Source organism: Eutrigla gurnardus (genome assembly GCF_963514095.1).
Source record: "Eutrigla gurnardus genome assembly, chromosome: 5".
NCBI lineage: Eukaryota > Metazoa > Chordata > Actinopteri > Perciformes > Triglidae > Eutrigla > Eutrigla gurnardus.
In genome coordinates this window covers 22,179,194-22,197,336 of record NC_139919.1, presented here as the reverse complement: position 1 = coordinate 22,197,336, position 18,143 = coordinate 22,179,194, and the positions used below count along the sequence as shown (strand labels likewise).

Here is an 18,143-nt window from a genome sequence, read left to right as displayed (position 1 = left end):
GAATCTTCAGCTTTACCAGTGACCCTTTGGAGGTCAAAGATGAAGCCTATTAGGAACATCCGTACTAAACTACAGAGCTGTGTAGGAATTTACACTAGCATCACATCTACCAGCTAAAACAGTGGAGTGCTAATTTATGGTGCATTGCTACGAATAATCTAAGAATGGCATGTAGGATAGTGTATTACTCACAGGGATTTTTCTATGCTCGAGGAGTAGATCCTGTTTTTTTTTTAAATTTAAGTTATTTTGCTTATAAGATTTTAGCTCATTCAAATTTAAAATGCAGTATATATATATATACTGTATATATATATATATATATATATATATATATATATATATATATATATATATATATATATAATTATTTTACTTTGTGGTATTTTAAATTTTAATTAAGAAAATAATTTGAACCTTTCTTCTACCACTGTCCATGGTGCTGAACCGGCATCCCTGTTCTCTCACCGAAAGTTTTGATCTTGAACAGAACATTTAAGTTGTCTTCATGGTAAAATATCGAGAATATAATGGAAGTTCTTATATTAAATCAGATTTTATCCCCTGTACATATATCCATTGCATTGTCGTTATTTCCAACATATAGTGCGCGGCAGGCTGTCATGTTAATCTGAGGGAATATTACCTGGTTAGATTTTAGACTTTTAAGAATATTTGCACACAACGATGTGAAGCAATAAAGTGACGAGTGGTGTCGCTGTTGGCTTGCACAAAATGAACACACCACTCCCACTCTACTGAATTACTGTCGTGTGTATTTCTGCCAGATAATCGGTCAGATCATCGGACATATTTTGTGGATACTGGTGCGCAGTGTTGGGTTATTTACTCCGTTTGGATATATTTGTATGTGCGTCCTGTACAATACGTTTTTGGAAGCCTGGAAGCGCATTTTATGTCAGGATGGACGACAAAGGATTTTCAGCGCTTCGTGCGATCTTCTGCTTTGGTTCCTTTATTGTGACGCTGCGCCTCGTTAATGGAGACCTGAGTTATTCTATTCCAGAAGAGATGAGACCTGGATCTGTTATCGGAAATATAGCCAAAGATCTCGGTCTTGATGTGAGGACCTTATCTTCCCGGAAAGCCCGTGTTGATTTTGATGGGACTCGTAAACGGCACTGCGATATTAATCTGAGTACCGGAGATTTGATCACGTCGGAGAGAATTGACAGAGAAAACCTTTGTGGCAAGAAACCCTCGTGTGTTGTGAAAGTGGACCTGGTTTTAGAAAATCCTTTGGAGCTTCATCGTGTAAGTCTTCATGTTCAAGATGTAAACGACAACTCGCCCAAATTCAAAAAGAATTTGATTGAAATGGAAATAAGCGAGTCCGCTGAAAAGGGTAACCGTTTCTCCATCGAGGAGGCCCATGACGCAGATATAGGACAATATGCTGTTCAAAGATACAACCTACAAAAGAACGACAACTTTATTCTCGCTGTTGACAGCAACAAGGTTGAACTCGTACTGGAGAATAAACTTGATCGAGAGAAACAAAGGGATATTAATTTGCACCTCACAGCTCTAGATGGAGGCTCTCCTCAGAGATCAGGTACGGTAGTCATACACGTCACTGTACTGGATGCTAATGATAACGCCCCAGTGTTCAGCCAGGCCGTTTATAAAGCCAATCTGCCTGAAAACTCTCCTCCAGATACCGTAGTGATTAATGTTAGTGCTACTGACGCAGATGAAGGAGTGAATGGAGATGTGACGTATGAATTAAGCCATGTATCCGATGATGACGTAAATTTGTTTTCCATTGATCCTAAAAATGGAGAAATTAGAGTATCTGGAGCGATTGACTTCGAAGAAATAGGTTCTGTTGAAATGAGAGTGGAAGCTAGAGATGGTTTAGGGTTAACCTCTTACGCCAAAGTTATAGTAGATGTTACTGATATGAACGATAATGCTCCAGTGATATATCTGAAATCACTGACTAACCCCATACCTGAGAACGTGTCACCTGGTACAGAGGTGGGCATCATTAACGTGCAGGACAGAGACTCTGAGACTAACAGACAGGTCCGCTGCTCCATTCAGGGAAACGCCCCTTTTAAGTTGGTTCCTTCTATTAAAAACTATTATTCTCTGGTGACCACAGGACAACTGGACCGTGAACTAGTGTCTGATTACAACATTACCATCACTGCCACTGACGAGGGCTCTCCACCTCTGTCCTCCTCTAAAACTGTTCACTTATCTGTAGCAGACATCAACGACAACCCACCTGTGTTTGAGGAACAGTCCTACAGCGCATATGTGACTGAGAATAACAAACCTGGCTCCACTTTATGTTCCGTTAGTGCTCGAGACCCCGACTGGAGACAAAACGGTACAGTGGTTTATTCTCTGTTACCGGGTGAGGTGAACGGTGCCCCGGTGTCCTCCTATCTATCTGTTAACGGAGACACGGGGGTGATCCACGCTGTGAGGTCGTTTGATTATGAACAGTTCAGGAGTTTTAAAGTCCACGTGACGGCCAGAGACAACGGTTCTCCTCCGCTCAGCAGCAACGTGACCGTCAGTGTCTTCATATCGGATGTGAATGACAACTCTCCTCAGATACTGTACCCCGCCCCGGAGGGCAACTCCTTCATGACCGAGCTGGTCCCCAAAGCTGCACACGGAGGCTCTCTGGTGTCCAAAGTGATAGCGGTTGACGCGGACTCCGGACAGAACGCCTGGCTGTCCTATCATATAGTCAAATCCACCGATCCGGGACTTTTCACTATCGGTCTCCACAGCGGAGAGATCAGGACACAGCGGGACATTTCTGAGTCTGACAGCATGAAACAGAACCTCATTGTGTCAGTGAAAGATAACGGACAGCCCTCTCTCTCTGCCACCTGTTCCATGTATTTACTGATTTCTGATAACTTGGCTGAGGTGCCAGAACTGAAGGATATTTCTTACGATGAGAAGAACTCCAAGCTGACCTCTTATCTGATCATCGCGCTGGTGTCTGTGTCCACCTTTTTTCTGACCTTCATCATCATCATCCTCGGTGTGAGGTTTTGTCGCAGGAGAAAGCCCAGACTGTTGTTTGATGGAGCAGTTGCCATCCCCAGCGCTTATCTCCCTCCTAATTACGCAGATGTTGACGGAACAGGAACTTTACGCAGCGCTTACAACTATGACGCCTACCTGACAACAGGCTCTAGAACCAGTGACTTTAAGTTCGTGTCATCTTACAATGACAACACGCTGCCTGCTGACCAGACTCTGAGGAAAAGTCCGTCAGACTTTGCTGATGTGTTTGGTCCCCAAGATGAGTCCCCAGAGGTAGGCCTCAAACAATTCTGGATCTAACATTTAACTTTGCTTGTGGCCTTCCAGTTGTCATGTACTATAATTTGTCTTGTATATAAGGATGTTGTGATCTGTTAAGTCTCAAGCAGTCATATGCCCTTGCTATGTGGTATTTGTTTTGGCATGAGCATATCTAGGACATGACATGAAAAGGATCACCATTCCTCTTGTGTTTTCTTTTGTATTTTTTTCCAACAATATAACGTATCTGAATCCATTGCTTGGCTGTGACAATGCAATGTTTGAGTATGATTTAATACCGGCTCTTTACAAACTCTGGTTCATATGATTTTGTAATAAATGTTACCGTCCAGGTATTTATATTACTTTGCAGGAGAATTGACTCCAGGAGTCTATTAATGTCTAATTCAGTGTGTATCCTACTGCACAATCATATATAGTCGTTGACGCAATGCGTGCAGCATGTATTTAGTTTATTAAAAGATGCGATTTTTAGGCCTTTTTCAAACATGATGATAGAATACTTACCATCTACATATAAGCAAATCTACTTTTACTGTATGTTGGTAATCTGTGATCACAATCTGCATATTGTGGTTATCCCATTGCTTTTGTTTTTGCCATTATTTTTAATTTCAACCCAGCAAATATTAAAGCAGTAATCAGAGTTTGCATTTGTATTTGTGGTAGTTTTGTGAAACAGAAGTTGACCAAACATGACTTGTTCAGCCCCACATCAATTTCATTTCACACGACTGTTGGAATTGTGACTTTGTCAGTTTGGATGATGTTTTAGATATTATTTGATGAAAAACTAAACTGCTTGTTCATAAATGAAGTTATTGAGCCCCTCAGACAGCCCCACACATGCCTATTAGATTTCATGCCTAAAAGTATCTGTTGTTAACCACTGAATGATGCACAGAGAAAATAAAATAGCCTCCTATTATATAAAGGATATGTGTGGAAATCAGATGCAAGTCCTTTGTAGGCCTCCTGATTTTTAACACTGAAGCATGTTTTTGCCGTTGTAACTTTGGAAATGCTGTAAAACATCCTAAGATCAGAATTATATTTCATGTTCAGTGGTCAGTCTGCATTATCCATACTTTAAAACAGAAATATAAAATGAGGGAAAGCTTTGTGTCTACACCTCACTGTTTAAGCGCTGTCCATGGTGCTGAATTGAGTTTTCTCTGTATACGTCTATTACACCAACTCTTCGCAGTAAAATACTCTCACTTCACGGCCCAACGTTCACTGAAGACTTTCCAGTGTTGATCATGACAGCAACTGTGTAACGTATCCTGATATCTTAGTTGTTCATTTGCAATATTCCAAACTAACTCAGTGCGTCGCTGCTCACTCGCAGATGTGAGGAGGTTCATATCTCCACCCACTGCAAACGGAGAAACGCAAGCATTAAAGTCGGAGCTGCCATTGTTGTAGGAGCGGCGCTCTTAAATGTACCATTACATCGGAATTTTAGCAGCTATAACGTCATTTGCGCGTGCGTATCTTTTTTCAGAGAAGCAATGGACCAAATAGGAAAAGCGTTTTTAAGTTTTTCTTACGGCTTTATTGTCTTCGTCCACATCATCACTGCAGACCTCAGCTATTCTGTTCCGGAGGAGATGAGACCCGGATCCATTGTTGGAAATATCGCCAAGGACCTCGGGCTGGAAGTAGGGACGTTGTTCACTCGTAAAGCCCGTATTGATACTGAGGACAGCTATCAGCACTACTGCGATATTGATCAAAAAACAGGAAATTTCATCATAAGGGAAAAGATTAATAGAGAGGAGCTGTGTCCAGACAAGGTTTCGTGTGTGCTTAAATTCGAATTGGTCCTAGAGAGCCCGTTGGAGCTGCACCGCATTGCACTGCTCATCCAGGATGTAAACGACAACTCACCCGTGTTTCCAAAGGATATAATTAAACTCGAAATAGGAGAATCTGCTGACAAAGGAGCTCGATATCGCGTTAACGAAGCACATGACGCGGACATCGGACAAAATACGGTGAAACAATACAGTTTACAAAAGAATGAGCATTTCGTTTTATCTGTTCGAGACGATGCTGATGGATCTAAGAACATTGACTTGGTGTTGCACAAAGAGCTAGACCGTGAAAAGGAACACGATTTAAATTTCATGATGATCGCCGTAGATGGTGGCAATCCACAGCGAACAGGAACAACCAATATAGTCGTGAGTGTGTTGGACGCTAATGATAACGCCCCAGTCTTTGACCAAGCCATCTACAAAGCCAGTCTACCTGAAAACTCTTTACTTGATACTGTAGTCGTCACTGTAAGTGCAGCTGATGCAGACGAGGGAGTCAATGGAGAAGTGACATATGAGTTTAGCCGCATCTCAGAAAGGGCTAAACATGTTTTCTCACTGAACAGTAAAACCGGAGAGATAAAAGTCATCGGACCACTTGATTTTGAGAGTAATTCAAAATACGAAATGCGCATCGATGCCAAAGATGGTTACGGACTTTCATCTGATTCTAAAGTGATGATTGACGTCACTGATGTAAATGATAACGCCCCAGTGATATATCTAAAATCACTGACCAATCCCATACCTGAGAACGTGTCACCTGGTACAGAGGTGGGCATCATCAACGTGCAGGACAGAGACTCTGAGACTAACGGACAGGTCCGCTGCTCCATTCAGGGAAACGCCCCTTTTAAGTTGGTTCCTTCTATTAAAAACTATTATTCTCTGGTGACCACAGGACAACTGGACCGTGAACTAGTGTCTGATTACAACATTACCATCACTGCCACTGACGAGGGCTCTCCACCTCTGTCCTCCTCTAAAACTGTTCACTTATCTGTAGCAGACATCAACGACAACCCACCTGTGTTTGAGGAACAGTCCTACAGCGCATATGTGACTGAGAATAACAAACCTGGCTCCACTTTATGTTCCGTTAGTGCTCGAGACCCCGACTGGAGACAAAACGGTACAGTGGTTTATTCTCTGTTACCTGGTGAGGTGAACGGCGCCCCGGTGTCCTCCTATCTATCTGTTAACGGAGACACGGGGGTGATCCATGCTGTGAGGTCGTTTGATTATGAACAGTTCAGGAGTTTTAAAGTCCATGTGACGGCCAGAGACAACGGTTCTCCTCCGCTCAGCAGCAACGTGACCGTCAGTGTCTTCATATCGGATGTGAATGACAACTCTCCTCAGATACTGTACCCCGCCCCGGAGGGCAACTCCTTCATGACCGAGCTGGTCCCCAAAGCTGCACACGGAAGCTCTCTGGTGTCCAAAGTGATAGCGGTGGACGCGGACTCCGGACAGAACGCCTGGCTGTCCTATCATATAGTCAAATCCACTGATCCGGGACTTTTCACTATCGGTCTCCACAGCGGAGAGATCAGGACACAGCGGGACATTTCTGAGTCTGACAGCATGAAACAGAACCTCATTGTGTCAGTGAAAGATAACGGACAGCCCTCTCTCTCTGCCACCTGTTCCATGTATTTACTGATTTCTGATAACTTGGCTGAGGTGCCAGAACTGAAGGATATTTCTTACGATGAGAAGAACTCCAAGCTGACCTCTTATCTGATCATCGCGCTGGTGTCTGTGTCCACCTTTTTTCTGACCTTCATCATCATCATCCTCGGTGTGAGGTTTTGTCGCAGGAGAAAGCCCAGACTGTTGTTTGATGGAGCAGTTGCCATCCCCAGCGCTTATCTCCCTCCTAATTACGCAGATGTTGACGGAACAGGAACTTTACGCAGCGCTTACAACTATGACGCCTACCTGACAACAGGCTCTAGAACCAGTGACTTTAAGTTCGTGTCATCCTACAATGACAACACGCTGCCTGCTGACCAGACTCTGAGGAAAAGTCCAAGCGATTTTGCGGAGGTGTTTCAAGATTCTTTACAGCCTCTAGAGGTAGGCACATGTGGTTTTTAAGTGTCAAGTCAAATATTTTCATTCGTGTATAGTTTTGACCCTCAACCAATTTCAATTGATCCTTTGTTATGTTATTGAACAACACTTTTATTCTTTAGTTAGTAGTTTCCTAATGGGTTAAATGTACAAAAATAATGTCAATTCATTGTTTTAGCCCAAAATGCCCCCCCCTTAAACAAATATAGCCTAATTGTTTAAAAGAAGCATGTAACATTTCGGTTTCTTTGATGATTATTGGCATGTGAATATCCCAATATTGTATTTGGTTAGTTATTAATACATAAATGTTTCATCTTGGTACATTTCCTTAGACTTCTAAACGTGGCTCTTCGTCCATAGTGCATATTATATCATGCATGGGCATCTATCCATCATGCTGAATGCATTGTAAATCTCACACTCTCGTCATTGTAGTGCAACATACGCAGTTGTACTGTTCTAAATAGTGATTTACAACCTATACAACAGAACATCCTCTAACTGTTTGTAGTGGTCATTTATGTATTTTAAGATCTGTCTGCAGGTTGGATTTTGTTGTTTCATTTTCTCCGCTGAGTACTCAAGTATACACATATGTTGTAATACCTACAATCTGCTCACAGTGTCGCTGTCCACCACACGTACTTCATGGTGCTACGTTATATTATCCCACACGCATGCACATTTCTTAATCGCGGTAGATTGTCCCTTGGTGAAGCAGCAAAGTCACGCCGTTTGTAATCGGACTTTACTTCTTGGAAGAGGATTTCTATTGGCTTGTTTTTTTGTATTTTTCAAGTCTTGGTGGTAGATTCGTCTCTACTTTTGCGGGGAAATGGGGCACAAAGCAGTGCCTGGCCTGGTCACCTCTTTGGAAATATTCCTTCTGGTGCTCCAAACCGTCTGTGGAGATGTGTCTTATTCCTTTTCAGAGGAGATGAAACGCGGTTCAGTTGTTGGAAATATAGCGAAGGATATTGGACTTGATGTGGGAAAACTGGCTGCCCGTAAAGCGCGTATCGATGCAGACGGAAACGGCAAACGGTATTGTGACATTAATCTCAGTACTGGAGATATCATTGTTGCCGACAGGATTGACAGAGAGGGGCTTTGTGGCAAAAAGGCATCTTGCGTTCTAAAACAGGAACTTGTTTTAGAGAATCCTTTAGAGCTCCATCGCATTAGCGTACTCGTTCAAGATATCAACGACAATTCCCCACAATTTAAAAAGAATACAATCAAATTTGAAATTAGAGAATCCGCTTCTAAAGGAAGTCGCTACCGTCTGGATGAGGCCCACGACGCAGATATAGGACAGAACGCCATCCAGGGCTATAGCATCGAGGCAAATGAACATTTCAGAATAAATGTTATTGCAAAAAGCGGAGGAGGAAAATACAGCGAGTTAGTTTTAAACAAGGAGCTGGATAGAGAACAACAGCATGAGCTAACGATTGTGCTTGTTGCAACGGACGGAGGCTCTCCTCAGAGATCAGGTACCGTAGTCATTCACGTCACTGTGCTGGATGCTAATGATAACGCCCCAGTGTTTAGCCAGGCCGTTTATGAAGCCAGTCTGCCTGAAAACTCTCCTGTAGACACCGTAGTGGTCACAGTGAGCGCTACTGATGCAGACGAGGGAGTCAATGGTGAGGTGACTTATGAATTTGATCATATATCTGATGAAAGTAATAACGTTTTTTCTCTTGATCAGAAAACTGGTCAAGTGAAAGTAAGTGGAACAATAGATTATGAGGAGTTGTCCTCCTATGAAATGCAAATTACAGCCAAGGATGGTCTTGGATTAGTGTCATCCTCTACATTAATGATTGACATCACAGATGTCAATGACAACGCCCCTCTTACAATCATTAAGTCACTGACAAATCCCATAGCTGAAGATATCCCACCTGGTACAGAGGTGGGCATCATTAACGTGCAGGACAGAGACTCTGAGACTAACGGACAGGTCCGCTGCTCCATTCAGGGAAACGCCCCTTTTAAGTTGGTTCCTTCTATTAAAAACTATTATTCTCTGGTGACCACAGGACAACTGGACCGTGAACTAGTGTCTGATTACAACATTACCATCACTGCCACTGACGAGGGCTCTCCACCTCTGTCCTCCTCTAAAACTGTTCACTTATCTGTAGCAGACATCAACGACAACCCACCTGTGTTTGAGGAACAGTCCTACAGCGCATATGTGACTGAAAATAACAAACCTGGCTCCACTTTATGTTCCGTTAGTGCTCGAGACCCCGACTGGAGACAAAACGGTACCGTGGTTTATTCTCTGTTACCTGGTGAGGTGAACGGTGCCCCGGTGTCCTCCTACCTATCTGTTAACGGAGACACGGGGGTGATCCACGCTGTGAGGTCGTTTGATTATGAACAGTTCAGGAGTTTTAAAGTCCACGTGACGGCCAGAGACAACGGTTCTCCTCCGCTCAGCAGCAACGTGACCGTCAGTGTCTTCATATCGGATGTGAATGACAACTCTCCTCAGATACTGTACCCCGCCCCGGAGGGCAACTCCTTCATGACCGAGCTGGTCCCCAAAGCTGCACACGGAGGCTCTCTGGTGTCCAAAGTGATAGCGGTGGACGCGGACTCCGGACAGAACGCCTGGCTGTCCTATCATATAGTCAAATCCACCGATCCGGGACTTTTCACTATCGGTCTCCACAGCGGAGAGATCAGGACACAGCGGGACATTTCTGAGTCTGACAGCATGAAACAGAACCTCATTGTGTCAGTGAAAGATAACGGACAGCCCTCTCTCTCTGCCACCTGTTCCATGTATTTACTGATTTCTGATAACTTGGCTGAGGTGCCAGAACTGAAGGATATTTCTTACGATGAGAAGAACTCCAAGCTGACCTCTTATCTGATCATCGCACTGGTGTCTGTGTCCACCTTTTTTCTGACCTTCATCATCATCATCCTCGGTGTGAGGTTTTGTCGCAGGAGAAAGCCCAGACTGTTGTTTGATGGAGCAGTTGCCATCCCCAGCGCTTATCTCCCTCCTAATTACGCAGATGTTGATGGAACAGGAACTTTACGCAGCGCTTACAACTATGACGCCTACCTGACAACAGGCTCTAGAACCAGCGACTTTAAGTTCGTGTCATCTTACAATGACAACACGCTGCCTGCTGACCAGACTCTGAGGAAAAGTCCGTCAGACTTTGCTGATGCGTTTGGTGACCCAGATGAGTCCCCAGAGGTAGGCCTCAAACAATTCTGGATCTAACATTTAACTTTGCTTGTGGCCTTCCGGTTGTCATTTACTATAATTTGTCTTGTATATAAGGATGTTGTGATCTGTTAAATCTCAAGCAGTCATATGCCCTTGCTATGTGGTATTTGTTTTGGCATGAGCATATCTAGGACATGACATGAAAAGGATCACCATTCCTCTTGTGTTTTCTTTTGTATTTTTTTCCAACAATATAACGTATCTGAATCCATTGCTTGGCTGGGACAATGCAATGTTTGAGTATGATTTAATACTGGCTCTTTACAAACTCTGGTTCATATGATTTTGTAATAAATCTTACCGTCCAGGTATTTATATTACTTTGCAGGAGAATTGACTCCTGTGCATCTAGGAGCATTTCCTGTCTATGAATGTCTAATTCAGTGTGTATCCTACTGCACAATCATATATAGTCATTGACGCAATGCGTGCAGCATGCATTTAGTTTATTAAAAGATGCGATTTTTAGGCCTTTTTCAAACATGATGATAGAATACTTACCATCTACATATAAGCAAATCTATTTTTACTGTATGTCGGTAATCTGTGATCACAATCTGCATATTGTGGTTATCCCATTGCTTTTGTTTTTGCCATTATTTTTAATTTCAACCCAGGAAATATTAAAGTAGAAGTAACCAGAGTTTGCATTTGTATTTGTGGTAGTTTTGCGAAACAGAAGCTGACCAAACATGACTTGTTCAGCCCCACATCAATTTAATTTCACACGACTGTTGGAATTGTGACATTGTCAGTTTGGATGATGTTTTAGATATTATTTGATGAAAAACTAAACTGCTTGTTCATAAATGAAGTTATTGAGACCCTCAGACAGCCCCACACATGCCTATTGGATTTCATGCTTAAAATTATCTGTTGTTAACCACTGAATGGTGCACAGAGAAAATAAAATAGCCTCTTATTATATAAAGGATATGTGTGGAAATCAGATGCAAGTCCTTTGTAGGCCTCCTGATGTTTAACACTGAAGCATGTTTTTGCCGTTGTACCTTTGGAAATGTTGTAAAACATCCTATCAGAATTATATTTCATGTTCAGTGGTCAGTCTGCATTATCCATACTTTAAAACAGAAATATAAAATGAGGGAAAGCGTTGTGTATACACCTCACTGTTTAAGCGCTGTCCATGGTGCTGAATTGAGTTTTCTCTGTACGCGTCTATTACACCAACTCTTCGCAGTAAAATACTCTCACTTCACGGCCCAACGTTCACTGAAGACTTTCCAGTGTTGACCATGACAGCAACTGTGTAACGTATCCTGATATCTTAGTTGTTCATTTGCAATATTCCAAACTAACTCAGTGCGTCGCTGCTCACTCGCAGATGTGAGGAGGTTCATATCTCCACCCACTGCAGACGGAGTAACGCAAGCATTAAAGTCGGAGCTGCCATTGTTGTAGGAGCGGCGCTCTTAAATTTACCATTACATCGGAATTTTATCAGCTATAACGTCATTTGCGTGTGCGTATCTTTTTTCAGAGAAGCAATGGACCAAATCGGAAAATCGTTTTTAAGTTTTTTCTGCGGCTTTGTTGTCTTCGTCCACATCACCACTGCAGACCTCAGCTATTCTGTTCCAGAGGAGATGAGACCCGGATCCATTGTTGGAAATATCGCCAAGGACCTCGGGCTGGAAGTAGGGACGTTGTTCACTCGTAAAGCCCGTATTGATACTGAGGACAGCTATCAGCACTACTGCGATATTGATCAAAAAACAGGAAATTTCATCATAAGGGAACGGATTAATAGAGAGGAGCTGTGTCCGGACAAGGTTTCGTGTGTGCTTAAATTCGAATTGGTACTAGAGAGCCCGTTGGAGCTGCACCGCATTGCACTGCTCATCCAGGATGTAAACGACAACTCACCCGTGTTTCCAAAGGATATAATTAAACTCGAAATAAGAGAATCGGCTTTCAAAGGAGCTCGATATCGCGTCAACGAAGCACATGACGCGGACATCGGACAAAATACGGTGAAACAATACAGTTTACAAAAGAATGAGCATTTCGTTTTATCTGTTCGAGACGATGCTGATGGATCTAAGAACATTGACTTGGTGTTGGACAAAGAGCTAGACCGTGAAAAGGAACACGATTTAAATTTCATGATGATCGCCGTAGATGGTGGCAATCCACAGCGAACAGGAACAACCAATATAGTCGTGAGTGTGTTGGACGCTAATGATAACGCCCCGGTCTTTGACCAAGCCATCTATAAAGCCACTCTACCTGAAAACTCTTTACTTGATACTGTAGTCGTCACTGTAAGTGCAGCTGATGCAGACGAGGGAGTCAATGGAGAAGTGACATATGAGTTTAGCCGCATCTCAGAAAGAGCTAAACATGTTTTCTCACTGAACAGTAAAACCGGAGAGATAAAAGTCATCGGACCACTTGATTTTGAGAGTAATTCAAAATACGAAATGCGCATCGATGCCAAAGACGGTTATGGACTTTCATCTGATTCCAAAGTGATGATTGACGTCACTGATGTAAATGATAACGCCCCAGTGATATATCTAAAATCACTGACCAATCCCATACCTGAGAACGTGTCACCTGGTACAGAGGTGGGCATCATTAACGTGCAGGACAGAGACTCTGAGACTAACGGACAGGTCCGCTGCTCCATTCAGGGAAACGCCCCTTTTAAGTTGGTTCCTTCTATTAAAAACTATTATTCTCTGGTGACCACAGGACAACTGGACCGTGAACTAGTGTCTGATTACAACATTACCATCACTGCCACTGACGAGGGCTCTCCACCTCTGTCCTCCTCTAAAACCGTTCACTTATCTGTAGCAGACATCAACGACAACCCACCTGTGTTTGAGGAACAGTCCTACAGCGCATATGTGACTGAGAATAACAAACCTGGCTCCACTTTATGTTCCGTTAGTGCTCGAGACCCCGACTGGAGACAAAACGGTACAGTGGTTTATTCTCTGTTACCTGGTGAGGTGAACGGTGCCCCGGTGTCCTCCTATCTATCTGTTAACGGAGACACGGGGGTGATCCACGCTGTGAGGTCGTTTGATTATGAACAGTTCAGGAGTTTTAAAGTCCACGTGACGGCCAGAGACAACGGTTCTCCTCCGCTCAGCAGCAACGTGACCGTCAGTGTCTTCATATCGGATGTGAATGACAACTCTCCTCAGATACTGTACCCCGCCCCGGAGGGCAACTCCTTCATGACCGAGCTGGTCCCCAAAGCTGCACACGGAGGCTCTCTGGTGTCCAAAGTGATAGCGGTGGACGCGGACTCCGGACAGAACGCCTGGCTGTCCTATCATATAGTCAAATCCACCGATCCGGGACTTTTCACTATCGGTCTCCACAGCGGAGAGATCAGGACACAGCGGGACATTTCTGAGTCTGACAGCATGAAACAGAACCTCATTGTGTCAGTGAAAGATAACGGACAGCCCTCTCTCTCTGCCACCTGTTCCATGTATTTACTGATTTCTGATAACTTGGCTGAGGTGCCAGAACTGAAGGATATTTCTTACGATGAGAAGAACTCCAAGCTGACCTCTTATCTGATCATCGCGCTGGTGTCTGTGTCCACCTTTTTCCTGACCTTCATCATCATCATCCTCGGTGTGAGGTTTTGTCGCAGGAGAAAGCCCAGACTGTTGTTTGATGGAGCAGTTGCCATCCCCAGCGCTTATCTCCCTCCTAATTACGCAGATGTTGACGGAACAGGAACTTTACGCAGCGCTTACAACTATGACGCCTACCTGACAACAGGCTCTAGAACCAGTGACTTTAAGTTCGTGTCATCCTACAATGACAACACGCTGCCTGCTGACCAGACTCTGAGGAAAAGTCCAAGCGATTTTGCGGAGGTGTTTCAAGATTCTTTACAGCCTCTAGAGGTAGGCACATGTGGTTTTTAAGTGTCAAGTCAAATATTTTCATTCGTGTATAGTTTTGACCCTCAACCAATTTCAATTGATCCTTTGTTATGTTATTGAACAACACTTTTATTCTTTAGTTAGTAGTTTCCTAATGGGTTAAATGTACAAAAATAATGTCAATTCATTGTTTTAGCCCAAAATGCCCCCCCCTTAAACAAATATAGCCTAATTGTTTAAAAGAAGCATGTAACATTTCGGTTTCTTTGATGATTATTGGCATGTGAATATCCCAATATTGTATTTGGTTAGTTATTAATACATAAATGTTTCATCTTGGTACATTTCCTTAGACTTCTAAACGTGGCTCTTCGTCCATAGTGCATATTATATCATGCATGGGCATCTATCCATCATGCTGAATGCATTGTAAATCTCACACTCTCGTCATTGTAGTGCAACATACGCAGTTGTACTGTTCTAAATAGTGATTTACAACCTATACAACAGAACATCCTCTAACTGTTTGTAGTGGTCATTTATGTATTTTAAGATCTGTCTGCAGGTTGGATTTTGTTGTTTCATTTTCTCCGCTGAGTACTCAAGTATACACATATGTTGTAATACCTACAATCTGCTCACAGTGTCGCTGTCCACCACACGTACTTCATGGTGCTACGTTATATTATCCCACACGCATGCACATTTCTTAATCGCGGTAGATTGTCCCTTGGTGAAGCAGCAAAGTCACGCCGTTTGTAATCGGACTTTACTTCTTGGAAGAGGATTTCTATTGGCTTGTTTTTTTGTATTTTTCAAGTCTTGGTGGTAGATTCGTCTCTACTTTTGCGGGGAAATGGGGCACAAAGCAGTGCCTGGCCTGGTCACCTCTTTGGAAATATTCCTTCTGGTGCTCCAAACCGTCTGTGGAGATGTGTCTTATTCCTTTTCAGAGGAGATGAAACGCGGTTCAGTTGTTGGAAATATAGCGAAGGATATTGGACTTGATGTGGGAAAACTGGCTGCCCGTAAAGCGCGTATCGATGCAGACGGAAACGGCAAACGGTATTGTGACATTAATCTCAGTACTGGAGATATCATTGTTGCCGACAGGATTGACAGAGAGGGGCTTTGTGGCAAAAAGGCATCTTGCGTTCTAAAACAGGAACTTGTTTTAGAGAATCCTTTAGAGCTCCATCGCATTAGCGTACTCGTTCAAGATATCAACGACAATTCCCCACAATTTAAAAAGAATACAATCAAATTTGAAATTAGAGAATCCGCTTCTAAAGGAAGTCGCTACCGTCTGGATGAGGCCCACGACGCAGATATAGGACAGAACGCCATCCAGGGCTATAGCATCGAGGCAAATGAACATTTCAGAATAAATGTTATTGCAAAAAGCGGAGGAGGAAAATACAGCGAGTTAGTTTTAAACAAGGAGCTGGATAGAGAACAACAGCATGAGCTAACGATTGTGCTTGTTGCAACGGACGGAGGCTCTCCTCAGAGATCAGGTACCGTAGTCATTCACGTCACTGTGCTGGATGCTAATGATAACGCCCCAGTGTTTAGCCAGGCCGTTTATGAAGCCAGTCTGCCTGAAAACTCTCCTGTAGACACCGTAGTGGTCACAGTGAGCGCTACTGATGCAGACGAGGGAGTCAATGGTGAGGTGACTTATGAATTTGATCATATATCTGATGAAAGTAATAACGTTTTTTCTCTTGATCAGAAAACTGGTCAAGTGAAAGTAAGTGGAACAATAGATTATGAGGAGTTGTCCTCCTATGAAATGCAAATTACAGCCAAGGATGGTCTTGGATTAGTGTCATCCTCTACATTAATGATTGACATCACAGATGTCAATGACAACGCCCCTCTTACAATCATTAAGTCACTGACAAATCCCATAGCTGAAGATATCCCACCTGGTACAGAGGTGGGCATCATTAACGTGCAGGACAGAGACTCTGAGACTAACGGACAGGTCCGCTGCTCCATTCAGGGAAACGCCCCTTTTAAGTTGGTTCCTTCTATTAAAAACTATTATTCTCTGGTGACCACAGGACAACTGGACCGTGAACTAGTGTCTGATTACAACATTACCATCACTGCCACTGACGAGGGCTCTCCACCTCTGTCCTCCTCTAAAACTGTTCACTTATCTGTAGCAGACATCAACGACAACCCACCTGTGTTTGAGGAACAGTCCTACAGCGCATATGTGACTGAAAATAACAAACCTGGCTCCACTTTATGTTCCGTTAGTGCTCGAGACCCCGACTGGAGACAAAACGGTACCGTGGTTTATTCTCTGTTACCTGGTGAGGTGAACGGTGCCCCGGTGTCCTCCTACCTATCTGTTAACGGAGACACGGGGGTGATCCACGCTGTGAGGTCGTTTGATTATGAACAGTTCAGGAGTTTTAAAGTCCACGTGACGGCCAGAGACAACGGTTCTCCTCCGCTCAGCAGCAACGTGACCGTCAGTGTCTTCATATCGGATGTGAATGACAACTCTCCTCAGATACTGTACCCCGCCCCGGAGGGCAACTCCTTCATGACCGAGCTGGTCCCCAAAGCTGCACACGGAGGCTCTCTGGTGTCCAAAGTGATAGCGGTGGACGCGGACTCCGGACAGAACGCCTGGCTGTCCTATCATATAGTCAAATCCACCGATCCGGGACTTTTCACTATCGGTCTCCACAGCGGAGAGATCAGGACACAGCGGGACATTTCTGAGTCTGACAGCATGAAACAGAACCTCATTGTGTCAGTGAAAGATAACGGACAGCCCTCTCTCTCTGCCACCTGTTCCATGTATTTACTGATTTCTGATAACTTGGCTGAGGTGCCAGAACTGAAGGATATTTCTTACGATGAGAAGAACTCCAAGCTGACCTCTTATCTGATCATCGCACTGGTGTCTGTGTCCACCTTTTTTCTGACCTTCATCATCATCATCCTCGGTGTGAGGTTTTGTCGCAGGAGAAAGCCCAGACTGTTGTTTGATGGAGCAGTTGCCATCCCCAGCGCTTATCTCCCTCCTAATTACGCAGATGTTGATGGAACAGGAACTTTACGCAGCGCTTACAACTATGACGCCTACCTGACAACAGGCTCTAGAACCAGCGACTTTAAGTTCGTGTCATCTTACAATGACAACACGCTGCCTGCTGACCAGACTCTGAGGAAAAGTCCGTCAGACTTTGCTGATGCGTTTGGTGACCCAGATGAGTCCCCAGAGGTAGGCCTCAAACAATTCTGGATCTAACATTTAACTTTGCTTGTGGCCTTCCGGTTGTCATTTACTATAATTTGTCTTGTATATAAGGATGTTGTGATCTGTTAAATCTCAAGCAGTCATATGCCCTTGCTATGTGGTATTTGTTTTGGCATGAGCATATCTAGGACATGACATGAAAAGGATCACCATTCCTCTTGTGTTTTCTTTTGTATTTTTTTCCAACAATATAACGTATCTGAATCCATTGCTTGGCTGGGACAATGCAATGTTTGAGTATGATTTAATACTGGCTCTTTACAAACTCTGGTTCATATGATTTTGTAATAAATCTTACCGTCCAGGTATTTATATTACTTTGCAGGAGAATTGACTCCTGTGCATCTAGGAGCATTTCCTGTCTATGAATGTCTAATTCAGTGTGTATCCTACTGCACAATCATATATAGTCATTGACGCAATGCGTGCAGCATGCATTTAGTTTATTAAAAGATGCGATTTTTAGGCCTTTTTCAAACATGATGATAGAATAC

The 18,143-nt window shown here is 43.4% G+C and overlaps 2 protein-coding genes and 2 pseudogenes across 7 annotated transcripts in view; all 4 read left to right on the top strand.

The window, feature by feature from the left end:
• LOC311013232 (protocadherin gamma-C5-like) overlaps positions 1-18,143 on the top strand; it is a gene marked incomplete at its 5' end in the record, with an annotated part of 293,577 nt that overhangs the window by 7,361 nt on the left and 268,073 nt on the right. The gene's annotated exons all lie outside the window — the stretch shown is intronic.
• Positions 925-10,479, top strand: LOC311013330 (protocadherin gamma-A11 pseudogene; annotated as a pseudogene). Its single transcript has 2 exons — positions 925-1,576; positions 8,720-10,479. The product of its transcript is annotated as a protocadherin gamma-A11 pseudogene (transcript).
• Positions 4,833-8,164, top strand: LOC311013331 (protocadherin beta-15 pseudogene; annotated as a pseudogene). The gene is made up of 2 exons: positions 4,833-7,223; positions 8,156-8,164. The product of its transcript is annotated as a protocadherin beta-15 pseudogene (transcript).
• Positions 11,982-17,640, top strand: LOC311013329 (uncharacterized protein; the record flags this gene model as incomplete). The annotated part of the gene is made up of 2 exons (XM_084009359.1): positions 11,982-14,384; positions 15,196-17,640. Exons 1-2 carry the CDS (start codon positions 11,994-11,996, stop codon positions 17,638-17,640), a joined length of 4,836 nt encoding a protein of 1,611 aa, XP_083865485.1. The 5' UTR covers positions 11,982-11,993.